General features: G+C 41.4%; 1 protein-coding gene across 1 annotated transcript in view; it reads left to right on the top strand.

The window, feature by feature from the left end:
• The window catches only part of LOC112223231 (protocadherin-15-like), a 308,092-nt gene that overhangs the window by 159,637 nt on the left and 132,007 nt on the right, over window positions 1-16,448 (top strand). Inside the window, exons 11-12 of the mRNA XM_042305516.1 lie at window positions 3,948-4,154; window positions 8,964-9,098. Coding sequence (XP_042161450.1) covers window positions 3,948-4,154; window positions 8,964-9,098 — 342 coding nt within the window. The remainder of the gene's footprint in view (window positions 1-3,947; window positions 4,155-8,963; window positions 9,099-16,448) is intronic.

Here is a 16,448-nt window from a genome sequence, read left to right as displayed (position 1 = left end):
ATACTGCCCTGCGGCTGCGTTAAATATAAATGCACAGTATGAATAAATCCGATACTTCCCTGCGGCTGCGTTAAATATAGACACACAGTATGAATAAAGCAGATACTGCCCTGCGGCTGCGTTAAATATAGACGCACCGTATGAATAAAGCAGATACTGCCCTGCGGCTGTGTTAAATATAGACACACAGTATGAATAAATCCGATACTGCCCTGCGGCAGCGTTAAATATAGACACACAGTATGAATAAAGCAGATACTGCCCTGCGGCTGTGTTAAATGTAGACACACAGTATGACAGAGATGCATCTGAGAGGAATAGACTCAGAATGGAGGGGAGGGTGCAGCTGGGGGTCTGGTGGACAGAGACGTATACGTTCCTGATGACTATCATATTTGAACTGGATTTGACTGATACGTGCATGTGATTGACTATCAGAGTGGTTTGAGAGATGTTGATGACATACTTGTTAATCACCCTTATCACCATCCAATGCTTTCTACAACCAGTGTAATTGAATGGAGCTGCAGAGTATACGTTTGGTTATGGACCACTTCTAAGATTTAATAGTTTCAGTAACTGCTTGTTTAAATTCTGTTTGTTTATATTTGGTTCTCATTCTGTTTGATATGATCGCTGCTCGCGGGTGTCAGTTATAGAATCTGATCTTAGTTGGAGGGGGGGAATCGACTTAATATTCCCCCACCAGGGAGGTGTGAAGTGCTTTTGACACAAGACATTGCTATTCATATATACACAGTTAAAGTGTTCTAGCCAGTAATGGAGACCATGCTGTCACTCACTTAACACTTTGGCTTCCATGTTGAGTTCTCACAAGACATGGCCTCAGAGGCGAGGATGGTGTTTGATGCAGTAACCTTGAGATTTTTATTGAAAATATAACTGAAAATAATATTTAGTATTCCACAGAAACACAAGTGTTTTGGTTGATTGTGCGTGGGGTATATTATTCAAAACGGCCTGCAAAATGATACAGTTACAGTGCCACCATAAAGTGGTCACAACCCCAGACTTTTTCCGTATTTTGTTGTGTTACAAAGTGGGATTCAAATGGATTTAATTGTCATTGTTAGTCAACGATCTAAATAAAATACCCTGTAATGTCAAAGTAGAAGAAGCAATTCTAAAATTTGTAAAAAGATTCCTGAAAAATAAAACACTAATATATATTCATCAGATAAGTATTCAACCCCCTGAGCCAATACGTGTTAGAATCACCTTTGGCAGCGATTACAGCTGTGAGTCTTTCTGGAAATTTCTCTAAGAGCTTTCCAAACTTGGATTGTGCAACATTACTCTTTAAGAAAATCCTTCAAATTGGTTGTTGATCATTGATCGACAACCATTTCAGGTCTTTCCATAGGAACATGCACTGTCTTCTTGGGAAGCAACTCCCGTGTATATTTGGCCTTGTGTTTTAGGTTATTGTCCTGCTGAAATGTGAATTCATCTCCCAGTGTCTGGTGGAAAACAGACTGAACCAGGTTTTCCTCTAGGATTTTGATTAGCGCCATTCCATTATTTTTCCTTAATTTTTACAAGCATACTAATAACATGATGCAGTCACCACTTTGCTTGAGAATATGGAGAGTGTTACTCAGTAATGTGTTGTATTGGATTTGCCCTAAACACAACACTGTATTCAGGACAGAAAGTGAATTGCTTTGCCACATTTTTTGCAGTATTACGTTAGTGCCTGTTGGAAACAGGATGTTTTGGGATATATATGCTTCCTCATTTTCACTCTGTCATTTAGGTTAGTATTGTGGAGTAACTACAATGTTGTTGATCCATCCTCAGTTGTCTTCTATCACAGCCATTAAACTATGTAACTGTTTTAAAATCACCATTGACCTCATGGTGAAATCCTTGAGCAGTTTCCCTCCTCTCTGGCAACTGAGTTAGGAAGGATGCCTGTATCTTTGTAGTGACTGGGTGTATTGATACACCATCTGAAGTGTAATTAATAATTTAACCTTGCTCAAAATTATATGCAATGTCTGGTTTTTAAAAATTTGTACCCATCTACCAATTGGTGTCCTTCTTCGTGAGGCATTTGAAAACCTCCCTGGTTTTTGTGGTTGACTGGGGGACCTTATAGATGATTGTATGTGTGGGGTAAAGAGGTAGTCATCCAAAAATCATGTTAAACACTATTATTGCACACACAGTCCATGCAACTTATTATGTGACTTGTTAAGCACATTTTTACTCCTGAACTTATTTAAGCTCCCATAACAAAGGGGTTGAATTCTTTTTGACTCTAGACACGTTCTGACCAAAGTTTTGTAATTTTATCTTTGTTTTAGTATGGCCAGGGCGTGAGTTGGGTGGGCAGTCTATGTTTGTTTTTCTATGTTGGTTTGAGTTCGGCCTAGTATGGTTCTCAATCAGAGGCAGCTGTCAATTGTTGTCCCTGATTGAGAATCATACTTAGGTAGCCTGGGTTTCAGTTTTGGGTTGTGGGTGTTTGTCTTCCGTGTCAGTGTTTGTCGCCACACGGGACTGTTTTGTTCATTTCACGTTTATTGTTTTGTATTTCGTAGTGTTCAGTTTATGTTTTAAAATAAACATTATGGACACTTACCACGCTGCGTTTTGGTCCTTTGATCCTTCTCGCTTCTCCTCCTCAGAAGAGGAGGACAAGATCCCTTACAGACATTTCAGCTTTTCATTTTTTATCAATTAGCCAAAATTTTGAAAAACATAATTCTGGGTTGACATTATGGGGTATTGTTTGTAGGCCAGTGGCAAAAATCTCAGTTTAATATATTTTAAATTGAAGCTGTAACACAACTAAATGTGTAAAAAGTGAAGGGGTGTGAATCATTTCTGAAGGCACTGTAAACAAAATGCTATTTTAAAATCGACAGCAACATCCATACTGTACCATCAAAGGACAATTAATCATTTATTGTATTTTTATAAAATAAAATAAATGGGGGGGACCAGCAGCCTTCGAACCAAACCTCGAGACTACCTGCCACCCGCTATATAAATCACTTTTATCTCAGTCGAAAACATAGTTACTATTGTCAGAATGTCAGATTTAATGTCAGATTGTTGTTACACAAAGCTTACCCTGCACATACATATCAAAGTGCAATTAGAAGGCGTGTTGTTCACTCATTGAAATGATATAATATTCTAATATAATTGTGAGTGACATAGCCCCAGGGTAACGCTAGACACTTTGATGCATGGGATCATGAGCATTTCTTTATTTTTGTGTATTTTGTCTGGTAGACCAGTCAGTGAATGGACCTGAAGACAGTTGATTTTGTGGAGCCTCTGAATACAGACAATCATGGAGGTGGAGGGATATTGGCAACACCTTTTGAAGGCTTGGCCTTTTATGGGACATTCAGCTGGTTGATGAAGACATTCATTTCATCACCAGTCAGTGTTTTTTTTTTTTTATCTAAGAGCTGCAGAAGTCACCCCTCTCCCTCTTTTGTTGTCATGATCAATAATTGCAAGGCGGTTTCATTACTCTATTGACACGACTGTACTGATTGACCGTAGATTGGATCAAAATTACTGATGGAGAGAATAAAACAAACGGGCCTCTACAATGAATGAGTCTCCAATCTATTTCCATGTTTGTTAGAAAGGAATAGAATTACAAAGCAATAAACATCACCCTTTGGTATTCTCAAATGTCATTCCAATTGGTTCATTTCTGTATCCTTGTTAGATTCAATCACGTTTTTATCAGTTATCATTAGAAAGTTCAGTCCATGAACCAAGCTTGTGCAAAACCTCAGTGCTGCTTACATGCACATTTTGAGAAGTTCTCGGTCATGTTAATTAGGGGGTAAATGTTTTTGAAAAAAAGTGAATCTGTGATAGTTTTGTGTCCAATAAGAACACAAAAAAGTCTACACTGTGCCTTAATGAATGTCACCCTGTTCTATATTTTCCAGGCAGAGCAGGACAACGGCCACCCCCTGCCTGCATTTGCTAACCTCCACATTGAGGTTCTGGATGAGAACAACCAGTCACCATTCTTCCTGGAGGCCACATACCAGGGCTTCATCACCGAGTCAGCACCAGTGGGTACCACAGTGTTCACCGACGCCAGCCTCACCACCCCTCTGGGGATCAACGTTCTGGACAACGACATTGAGGAGGTAAGACCTCATAGCTGACCAGTCTCTTCATCAATTCATTCATTTGTTTATTCATTCATTCGTTCATTTATACACAATCTTTCTATGGAAGACTGCTATAGATGTTGATGAGAGCGTTTGTGATCATGTTCAGGTCGAGAGCAGATGTTTTTACAGTGCATACTGTAGATTCAAGTGTTTGTCTAGTCATCAAGTCAAATTTATTTATATAGCCCTTCTTACATCAGCTGATATCTCAAAGTGCTATACAGAAACCCAGCCTAAAACCCCAAACAACAAGCAATGCAGGTGTAGAAGCACGGTGGCTAGGAAAAACTCCCTAGAAAGAAACCTAGAGAGGAACCAGGCTATGAGGGTTGGCCAGTCCTCTTCTGGCTGTGCCGGGTGGAGATTATAACAGAACATGGCCAAGATGTTCAAATGTTCATAGATGACCAGCATGGTCAAATAATAACAATCACAGTAGTTGTCGAGGGTGCAAAAGGTCACCACCTCAGGAGTAAATGTCAGTTGGCTTTTCATAGCCAATCATTGAGAGTATCTCTACCGCTCCTGCTGTCTCTAGAGAGTTCGAAACAGCAGGTCTGGTACAGGTAGCACGTCCGGTGAACAGGTCAGGGTTCCATAGCCGCAGGCAGAACAGTTTAAACTGGAGCAGCAGCACAGCCAGGTGGACTGGGGAAAGCAAGGAGTCATCATGCCAGGTAGTCCTGAGGCATGGTCCTAGGACTCAGGTCCTCCGAGAGAGAGAAAGAGAGAATTAGAGTGAGCATACTTAAATTCACACAGGACACCGGATAAGACAGGAGAAGTACTCCAGAAAGAACAGACTGACACTAGCCCCCCGACACATAAACTACTGCAGCATAAATACTGGAGGCTGAGACAGGAGGGGTCAGGGGACACTGTGGCCCCATCCGATGATACCCCCGGACAGGGCCAAACAGGCAGGATATAACCCCTAGTCTAGATACAGTTCCATGACCGAAGTATGTCAGCTACAAATAAGGTGTTTGCTCTTTCAAGATGATACTATAGGAATTAATCAGCATAAAAACATACATGTCTTTTTAGTTGTGAAGCCCTTTTATCACCATCTCTCAGTTGAGAAGGTTGTTCAATCACATCATTTGTTTTGTTCTATTTTTTTTAGCTCATCCCTGGTGATCAGCCTGTAGGTTTTAGCTGATGCATTAGCGCTGCATGATTACTAGTGTGACGTTCTCTTTCTCTGTTTTTCTACTGATCCGCCTCTTTTTAAACTATCCAATTCTCATATTTGCATGGTTTCTGCTTCACTCGTTTTTTTTTATTGATTGTTGTTTCCATTTTTTTCCAGCTTGGTTATTAGTCTTTGAAGTGATCGGTTTTTCTCTAACATGAGAAGCTTGTAGTGATGTAGGAAAAGGTTCCCCACAGTACATGGATGTGTTTATTACATTGTAGAGCTGGGCAATATGGACAGAAATCCATATTGTGATAAATTGCATGACTTAATGATGAATAGAACGATGCGTTAATAACATTAATGTGCACCAGTTTTGTTATGATCCTTTAAACTACTACTTATATTCATCAATTGTCCCATTTAACAATCACCTATATTTGCAAACTTACTTCATTTCAAACTTCACATTTCTCTAGTATAGGCTACTTATCAAAATGTGTATTTGTATTTACTATGGATCCCCATTAGCTGCTGCCGTGGCAACAGCTACTCTTCCTGGGGTCCGGCAAAATTAAGGCAATTCTTTGAAACATTACAATACATTCATAACAGATTTCACAACACACTAAGTGTGTGCCCTCAGGCCCTTACTCCACTACAACATATACAAAATCCATGTGTATGTGTGTGTATAGTGCGTATGTTATCATGTGTGTGTATGCATGTGTCATGTGCCTATGTTTGTGTTGTTTCACAGTCCCTGCTTTTCCATAAGGTGTATTTTTATCTGTTTTTTAAATCTAATTCTACTGCTTGCATCAGTTACCTGATGTAGAATAGAGTTCCATGTAGTCATGGCTGCCATTAATGAACGATATCAGCAAAATGCCTGTAATAAGTGGTCGGTATGGTCAGTGTACAACATTATCGTCCCACCTCTAGTACATTGATAACACAGAGAATTGAGGGTAGCTCTGTTGTATAGTTGTTATTAGTGCAATATATACTGTATGTACACTACCAGTCATATGTTTGGACACACCTACTCATGTGTTTTTCTTTATTTTTACTATTTTCTACATTGTAGAATAATAGTGAAGACATCACAACTATGAAATAACACATATGGAATCATGTAGTAACCATAAAAGTGTTAAACAATTCAAAATACATTTTAGATTTTAGATTGTTCAAAGTAGCCACCCTTTGCCATGATGACAGCTTTGCACACTCTTGGCATCTCTCAACCAGCTTAATAAGATAGTCACCTGGAATGCATTTCAATTTACAGGTGTGTTAATTTGTTGAATTTCTTCTTAATGCGTTTGAGCCAATCAGTAGTGTTGTGACAAGGTAGGGGTTGGTATACAGAAGGTAGGCCTATATGGTAAAATACCAAGTCTATATTATGACAAGAACAGCTCAAATAAGCAAAGAGAAACAACAGTCCATAATTACTTTCAGACATGAAGGTCAGTCAATCCAGAAAATGTCAAGAACTTTGAAAGTTTCTTCAAGTGCAGTCGCAAAAACCATCAAACGCTATGATGAAACTGGCTCTCATGAGGAACGCCACAGGAAAGGAAGACCCAAAGACCCTCTGCTGCAGAAGATAAGTTCATTAGAGTTAACTGCACCTCAGATTGCAGCCCAAATAAATGCTTTACAGAGTTCAAGTAACAGACACATCTCAACATCAACTGTTCAGAGGAGACTGCGTGAATCAGGTCTTCATGGTCGAATTGCTGCAAAGAAACCACTACTAGAGGACACCAATAAGAAGAAGAGACTTGTTTGGGCCAAGAAACACGAGCAATGGACATTACACCGGAGGTAATCTGTCCTTTGGTCTAATGAGTTCAAATTTGAGATTTTTGGTTCCAACCGCGGTGTCTTTGTGTGACACAGAGTAGGTGAACGGATGATCTCCGCATGTGTGTTTCCCACCGTGAAGCATGGAGGAGGAGGTGTGATGATGTGGTGGTGCTTTACTGGTGACACTGTCTGATTTATTTAGAATTCAAGGCACACTTGAACAGCATGGATATCACAGATTCTGCAGCCATCCCGTCTGGTTTGCGCTTAGTGGGACTACTATTTGTTTTTCAACAGGACAATAACCAAACACACCTCCAGGCTGTGTAAGTGCTATTTGACCAAAAAGGAGAGGGATGTGAAGCATCTGATTACCTGGCCTCCACAGTCACCCGACCTCATCCCATTTGAGATGGTTTGGGATGAGTTGGACTGCAGAGTGAAGGAAAAGCAGCCAACAAGTGTTCAGCATATGTGGGAACTCCTTCAAGACTGTTGGAAAAGCATTCCAGGGGAAGCTGGTTGAGAGAATGCCAAGAGTGTGCAAAGTTGTCATCAAGGCAAAGGCTGGCTACTTTGAAGAATCCAACATATATTTGTTTAACACTTTTTTGGTTACTACATGATTCCATATGTGTTATTTCATAGTTTTGATGTCTTCATTCTACAATGTAGAAACACTTGAATGAGTAGGTGTGCCAAACTTTTGACTGGTACTGTATATACTCCAGATTTATGGCTCTGGTTGTGAGCATTCTGGGTTTAGTGGTCCCTACACTCATTGGAGTTGTTTCTCACATGCCCATCTGGAGCAGGCCCGTGTGACTTGGATTAGTTTGGGGAAACACCATGCTGATGGAAGCTGTGTCATCTCCCACTGAGCGGGGGCTCTGTACCAACACAGAGCCGTGTGTTAAGTGTCTGGGGTGATTATTATTCAATCCACTTTTATTTGCAGCAGTTTGATTTATTTATGTCTCGCTCTGTCCGGCGTAACTTCGATATCCACTGAAAGCAGCGTCAACAATATCCACAGTGCTGAGGAATGCATATTAGTAATGAAGGCAGTCAGGTCTGTCTGTCACCAGTCTGGTATTAAAAGGACTGGCTGCTTCTCAAATGGCAAGCTATTCACAGTACAGTGAACTACTTTTGACCAGGGACTATAGGGACTCCCATTGGGCTCTGGGTAAATGTAGTGCACAATATATAGTGCTATTTCAGACATATACATTGTGTTATTGCAGGGGTGGGCGGAGGATGAGGCTGGACTCTTCATTTCTAGTCTGTGTTCGTACATGTACTGTGTTGCTCTGTGTGTGAAGAACACAACCGTCGACGCAAGGACTACAAAGCCCTGCAGAACTTCAAGTGGATTAGGTAGAGATATGGTGTTTTACATTGTGAAACGCATTTAGATTGGCACAACAGTCTCCTCAACACAGCTATACAGATGCTGCGGACAGATGGCGCGTTGAACACAAAACAATCCTTAGTATAGGTTGTTACAGCAAATAAGATAAAGATATCAACATCAGTGTCATGGCAACACTATGCTATGTAAATAGAGCTGCATAATCATTGTAGATTTACATTGTCACTCAACACAACCACGGACAAACAGTTGATTCATATTTCATGTACTTATTTGATAGTCAAAAGTATTTTTTTCCAATGGTTGTGTGTGTTTATCATGCGTTTCCTTCGTCTCTGAAACCTTGATTTGAAACTGACTGACGAGGTTTCATCACCTTGCTTTTATCAATCCAAATCCAGTCAGTCAGTTGTTTGTGGACTTGTGTCATTTTCTTTTCCTTCCCTTGAAGACGAAAGATCCCATGCTGCAGATATCCTTGGACAACTACAACACAATCTTCACAGTGACACCTTCAGGGATTACCCGCTACCTGACACTGCTGAAGCCCGTGGACCGTGAAGAGCAGCACAGCTACACGTTCACAGTAAGGCTGGCTCTAGTTGACACCACACCCCCTCTCTCATCTCTCCTTTCTCTTTTCTCTCTCTCGCCTTTCCTCGCTCTCCTAAAGGGCTTTATTGGCATGGGCAACATATGTTAACATTGCCAAAGCAAGTGAACTAGATAATAAACAAAAGTGAAATAAACAATAACAATTAACAGTAAACATTACACTCACAAATGTCATATTATGTGCAAATATTAATGTACAAAACGGAAAATAAATCAACATAAATATGGATTGTATTTACAATGGGGTTTGTTCTTCACTGGTTGCCCTTTTCATGCGGCAGGTCACAAATCTTGCTGCTTATTGTTTTCTCATGATTTGTTTGGGTCTAATTGTGATGCTGTCCTGGGGCTCTGTGGGGTCTTTTTGTGTTTGTGAACAGAGTCCAGGTTCATCTCTCTGCAGGTGATGGCTTTGTTATGGGTTTGGGAATCGCTTCCTTTTAGGTTGTAGAATTTAACGGCTCTTTTCTGGATTTTGATAATTAGCGGGTATTGGCCTAATTCTGCTCTGCATACATTATTTGGTGTTTTACGTTGTACATGGAGGATATTTTTGCAGAATTCTGCATGCAGAGTCTCAATTTGGTGTTTGTCCCATTTTGTGAATTCTTGGTTGGTGAGCGGACCCAGACCTCAACCATAAAGGGCAATGGGCTCTATAACTGCTTCAAGTATTTTTAGCCTGATCCTAATTGGTATGTCAAATGTTATGTTCCTTTTGATGGAATAGAATGCCCATCTTGCTTTGTCTCTCAGATCGTTCACAGCTTTGTGGAAGTTACCTGTGGTGCTGATGTTTAGGCCAAGGTATGTATAGTTTTTTTGTGTGCTCTAGGGCAAAGGTGTCTGGATTGAATTTCTATTTGTGGTCCTGGCGACTGGACCTTTTTTGGAACACCATCATTTTGGTCTTACTGAGATTTACTTTCAGGTCCCAGGTCTGACAGAATCTGTGCAGAAGATCTAGGTGCTGCTGTGCCCTCCTTGGTTGGTGACAGAAGCACCAGATCATCAGCAAACAGTAAACATTTGACTTCAGATTCTAGTAGGGTGAGGCCGGGTGCTGCAGACTGTTCTAGTGTCCTCGTCAATTTGATGATATATATGTTGAAGAGGGTGGGGTTTAAGCTGCATCCCTGTCTCACCCCACGGCCCTGTGGGAAGAAATGTCTTTTTTTCCCAGTTTAAACTGTACACTTGTTTGTGTTCATAGATTTTATAATGTCGTATGTTTCTCCCCCAACACCACTTTACATCAATTTGTATAGCAGGCCCTCATGCCAAATTGAGTCGAAAGCTTTTTTTTTTTAAATCAACAAAGCATGAGAAGACTTTGCCTTTGTTTTGTTTGTCAATTAGGGTGTCCAGGGTGAATATGTGGTCTGTTGTACAATAATTTGGTAAAAAGAATTTGACATTTGCTCAGTACATTTTTCTTCAATTAGAAAATATACAAATGTCTGCTGTTAATGCAGAGGATTTTTCCAAGGTTGCTGTTGACGCATATCCCACGGTAGTTATTGAGGTCAAATTTGTCTCGACTTTTGTGGATTGGGGTGATGTTAAGGGATATTTTATCAATGACTAATTATGTATACATTTCAACCAGGACTGACTAATCAGAATACTATTATGTTACTGTATAGATGTATGAATTTTCTTTTAATCCTAGTACTGAATATAATGTGTGTAAATATAATCAAGAATTAGAACAATGACTATCTGTTCCTTGGTAGAAATGAATGAACTTATCGTCAGACTGGCTAGAATGCTTATCTACACAGGAATACCTTGGCTCGGTCATAAATTATATTAAATTGGTAGGGAGACGATGTCGGAAGGCTTGAGATACTGCCTTTGTACCAGGGTGGGAGAAGAGACTGGACAGTTCGAAAACTAATGACGTCATTTTCAGTTTATAACCTGTGGTAAACTGTATCGTGTTCAGTACACTCGAGAATAAATGCTACTGATTGATTTCTCTGTCCATTTTATGCAAATAAGGGTCTTACAAATTCTTAGGTGTGGACAGAGTTTTGAATTGAATTAGTTAAACAAAACAAAGGAATTTAATTCCTGTAATTCCTGTCCTTGGTTCCAAATATTGGGGAAGATGCCAGAGCTAAGGATGATGTTAGAGTCTAAGTATAGCCAATTGGAATTTGTTGTCTGTATATTTTATAATTTCATTGAGGATACCATCAACACCACAGGCCTTTTTGGGTTTGTTACGTACGCCTCTTGGAGGAGGGAACGCAACACCCTACTACAACTCAACGTGAAGTGAAAAAGGTATTTGATCGTAGGTGCGGGGGAAGGACGACAGAGGCAGAGAAATGTACAGTTCACAGGGAATGTATTTCCTGAACACAGTAATGTGGGGAAAAGGGGCTGGACGGAACCAAAGAAAGTCAAAGAGCCCCCTCTCCTACCTTACCTACCCACCCACAACTTACCGAATCTTTTAGCACCTCTTGGCGTGCTAACCAAAATACAGGGGGTGGTCTGCCCAGGTCTTACCTAGTCTGTATAGACATTGTAAGTACTACGGGTTATGTATGTCCGCTGGCCTCTTGCCTAAACACTCCCAAGGTGCGTTCCCCTCCCCGGGAACAAATTAAACAGAATAATTACTAACTTAAAGGGAACAATTTCAATAATGAAAAACACTAAGTCCTATTGGCATACACATACCTCAGGAGTAGCTGCTACAAACATTTTCATGTACTAACAACCAACACAGGGTTCAGACGCTCTCCACTCCTGACAAAGGAACACTGGCTTTTATCCAGCTGTAGAATGAGTTGGTAATTGAAGACAGCTGTTTCCCCTGACGAGAGGGAGGGTTCAGAGCTCCAATCATCGTGGGGGCCAACCAATCAGCTGCTTGAGGAATCCAGGATTCCATTTCCTGAAATACACACACACAAACCCACAACACAGAAACTGGGGAACATAACACGCCCACCCCAAAACCTGCAAACTCCCAGTTTGCAATAACTAAAACCAACACGCATCTCTAGTTACTAAACCCGTGAGAGAGCATCGGATCTCACGTCCGCCAAACCCTTCACATAGTGAATCTGTATACTGTATCCCTGTACAATCAGAGCCCACCACATATGGCGGCGGTTCTGATTGTACATTTGCCTAAGAAACACCAACGGATTATGGTCTGTGAAGACCAGTACAGGCAAGGCACTGGAGCCCACATATACCTCAAAAAACTGTAAGGCTAGCAATAAAGCCAGCGTCTCTTGTTCAATAGTGGAGTACCTTGACTGACACGAGTTGAACTTACGGGAGAAGAAACTGACGGGCCGATCCACTCCATCTTCATCTTCCTGTAAGAGAACTGCACCCACCCCCACTATACTAGCATCTACCTCCAACTTAAAAGGTTAGGCAAAGTTGGGGCAGGCAATCACTGTGGCACTACAAAGCAGCACTTTGGCAGACTCAAAAGCATAGTACATTCCTGGGACCACTTAAATGGTACTTTGGGACTGAGCATAGATGTAAGGGGAGCTACTACCATTGACAAATTCTTTGCAGAAATACCCCACCATCCTCAGGAATCTGCGCAACTGGCGGCGAGTCGTGGGAGCAGGAAAAGCAACAATTGCTTCCACTTTGCCAGTTATTGGGCGCACTTATTTTGTCCTGTATTTCATTCAAGGTAATTTGATAATCCAGAGGGTAGTCGTTAATAGTTGATTCTAAGATTTGATAGTCTTTAATAGTTAATTCTAAGATTTGATAGTCTTTAATAGTTGATTCTAAGATGTAACCCTCTATCTTTCTCTTTCTGTCTCTCTCCCTCTTTTTCTCTCTCGTTCCCTTTATCCCTATCTCTCCCTCTTATCTCTCTACCCCTATCTCCCTCTCTTTCCCTTTCTTTCTTTCTCTCCCTCTATCTCCCTCTCTTTTCCTTTCTTTCTCTCTTTCCCTCTCTCTCTTTCTCTCTCTCTCTCTCTCTCTCTCTCTCTCTCTCTCTCGCTTTCTACTTCTATTTCTCTCTCTCCCTCTCTTTCCCTCTCTCCCCCACCATCATGTTAGCCCCTGTCACACAACACAGCACAACAGTAACTTGAATCCACAGTCACACTTGTCCCCTGATACCATATTCTAGAATGACAGTAGCTCCACTAGTACTGTACCATTAAACATAGACACTATTACAGTATATCAACAAGGATTTCTAGTGAGCAGTTTTCCAAATGTTCTTGAAATCCCTCAAGAGTTTTTCATCCTCAATGTCCTATTTGTTACATTTCTGTCACATTGTATCCTTGGCGAACGGCATGCTGGGTTTTGTTGTAGTGTTGTTGTATAATGCTGGAGTGCATTACACTGTCATTCCCTTTATGGCCATTGGGATAGAACAGTGGTGTTTGTCGACTATAATGATCTGTTGTTGCTCACACAAACGTCTTACGCTTTTCTCCATCCAGCTAGCCATTAGCACAGGGCCTATTCTTAATTTAGTGTGTGTGTGTGTGTGTGTTTTGAGAATGACACAAATATTAATTTCCATGAATTTTGCTGCTTCAGTGTCTTTAGATATTTTTGTCAGATGTTACTATGGAATACTGAAGTATAATTACAAGCATTTCGTAAGTGTCAAAGGCTTTTATTGACAATTACACAAAGTTGATGCAAAGAGTCAATATTTGCAGTGTTGACCCTTCTTTTTCAAGACCTCTGCAATCCGCCCTGACATGCTGTCAATTAACTTCTGGGCCACATCCTGTCTGATGGCAGCCCATTCTTGCATAATCAATGCTTGGAGTTTGTCAGAATTTGTGGGGTTTTGTTTGTCCACCCATCTCTTGAGGATTGACCACAAGTTCTCAATGGGATTAAGGTCTGGGGAGTTTCCTGGCCATGGACCTAAAATATCAATGTTTTGTTCCCCGAGCCACTTAGTTATCACCTTTGCCTTATGGCAAGGTGCTCCATCATGCTGGAAAAGGCATTGTTCGTCACCAAACTGTTCCTGGATGGTTGGGAGAAGTTGCTCTCAAGAGGATGTGTTGGTAACATTCTTTATTCAGGGTTGTGTTCTTAGGCAAAATTTTGAGTGAGCCCACTGCCTTGGCTGAGAAGCAACCCCACACATGAATGGTCTCAGGATGCTTTACTATTGGCATGACACAGGACTGATGGTAGTGCTCACCTTGTCTTCTCCAGACAAGCTTTTTTCCAGATGCCCCAAACAATCGGAAAGGAGATTCATCAGTGGAAATGACATTACCCCAGTCCTCAGCAGTCCAATCCCTGTACCTTTAGCATAATATCAGTCTGTCCCTGATGTTTTTCCTGGAGAGAAGTGGCTTCTTTGCTGCCCTTCTTGACACCAGGCCATCCTCCAAACGTTTTCACCTCACTGTGCGTGCAGATGCACTCACACCTGCCTGCTGCCATTCCTGAGCAAGCTCTGTACTGGTGGTGCCCCGATCCCGCAGCTGAATCAACTTTAGGAGACGGTCTTGGGCGCCCTGAAGCCTTCTGTAGAAATGCAGTGGAAATGTTTTTGGGTGATTCAGTTCATTTGCATGGCAAAGAGGGACTTTGCAATTAATTGCAATTCATCTGATCACTCTTCATAACATTCTGGAGTATATTCAAATTGCCATCATACAAACTGAGGCAGCAGACTTTGTGAAAATTAATATTTGTGTCATTCTCAAAACTTTTGGCCGCGACTGTACATGACTCACCACGTGTGTATTTATATGTGTTTCTCCGGTGTGTTTGCAGCAATTTGTAAGTAAAAAGTGAGAAGAATTTGTGGTTTTGATTGTCGAGATTAGACAAAGCAATCAGTGTAAAAGCACTTATTGAAAAATGTAATTGTGGCAAAAGATAGATGGTGAATCCCAAATGTAATGTGATGCAGTAGCCTCTCTCATTAGGTATTTAAGCATTCCCCTGAGCCAGCACCTACAACATTTAAATGATGAATCCATGAATCACCAACTACTGAGCTTTCATTCAACAACTCTCTGTTGCTGGCTGGTGCACTATGTCCAGCTGTAAGACCATGATAAAGCACAGCTCAGAACAGCACAGCTCAGAACAGCCCAGTTCAGAACAGCCCAGTTCAGAACAGCATACTGCTATCCTCAGTCCTGTTCCTCCAAATGTTTGTTGATGTATTCTTCACTCAGCTATAACTGCCACTGGGTTATTCGCTGTTCCCTCTAGATCAAATGCACCGTTTATTTGAAGAAATGTCACCTGGCAGGTGTATCACTCAGTCTAAGAACCATCGTCTTGTCAGGCTTTGAAATTGCCAAGTGCCATGTCATCTGAAACCAGAATTGGAATTTTTCCAATAAGAACTTCTTGCAGTTCCATTTATCTTGCCCACCTCACCATATCTTTGTTTTAGAATTCAGAGACCTTATCTTTTAACAGAGTCTGTTAAGGCAATGTCTTATTGATGGACTTTGCCAGTCTGGCTATATTCCGATGTAGTTCTTTCAAATAACTTTTTAGGTTTGGATGTCTGTTTGTGATTCAAGGGCCGTATAGCAGATGGGCTCTGTGAAACTCACTCGTCAGCCTGAAGTATCTCCACTTGCGCTGCCGAATAGCTAGCTTTTCAGTGTGATGACTGGGCAAGATGCTTCAGAAGGGCAGTCACCTGTGTCAGCAAGGCATAGGTCCTTCATTCCAGCCTTGGTATGAGCCAAATCAGTAGGAAGTGGTACTTCTAAGCAAGCAGTGCTACGTTTCCCTCCAAAAAACATCAGAATGTGAAATAATGCCTGGTGCCAAAAGATCCAGACAACATCAGACTTCGCTGAATGTAAACGTTGGCGTGCGGACCCCTCCAGCCCTAACTCTGGGGTGCACAGGGCAGTGGAATTAGCATTCCCGAGCACTCGGCTGCCATGTCCTGGCAGTAACAGATTGATTAAAACACTGAGACCAAGCTCACTTGTCTGGAGAGGCTTCTGAGAGCCGTTCCACCCATGCTGTTAAATGATGGATCCGTCGTGCATACGAACGATACCCAGTCAGTCAGTGCCTCAATATCTGTTTCCCCTCTCCAGCACTACCTTGGAGAAATCCACAAGGACGTGTGTCTCTCAGTGTTTTGTGTTCCAATAGTGTGTCTATTTGAGTTCATTCAGTAGGCTCTGTGGCCACTGAATGTGTTATGCCACCCACTCTGCAAGACACTCTTCCTGCCAGTCAATTACATCTACAACATCCGCTACCCACCCAATGATGTCAAATGATCATCTTCTCCTCTACCTCTTATGTCTTGCCTAGAGGCTTTGTGCTGTGTTATGAAGTTGTGAGCTAG

This window comes from Oncorhynchus tshawytscha, linkage group LG24 (genome assembly GCF_018296145.1).
Source record: "Oncorhynchus tshawytscha isolate Ot180627B linkage group LG24, Otsh_v2.0, whole genome shotgun sequence".
NCBI classification, from domain to species: Eukaryota; Metazoa; Chordata; class Actinopteri; order Salmoniformes; family Salmonidae; genus Oncorhynchus; species Oncorhynchus tshawytscha.
This window is presented reverse-complemented; position numbering and strand designations above follow the sequence as displayed.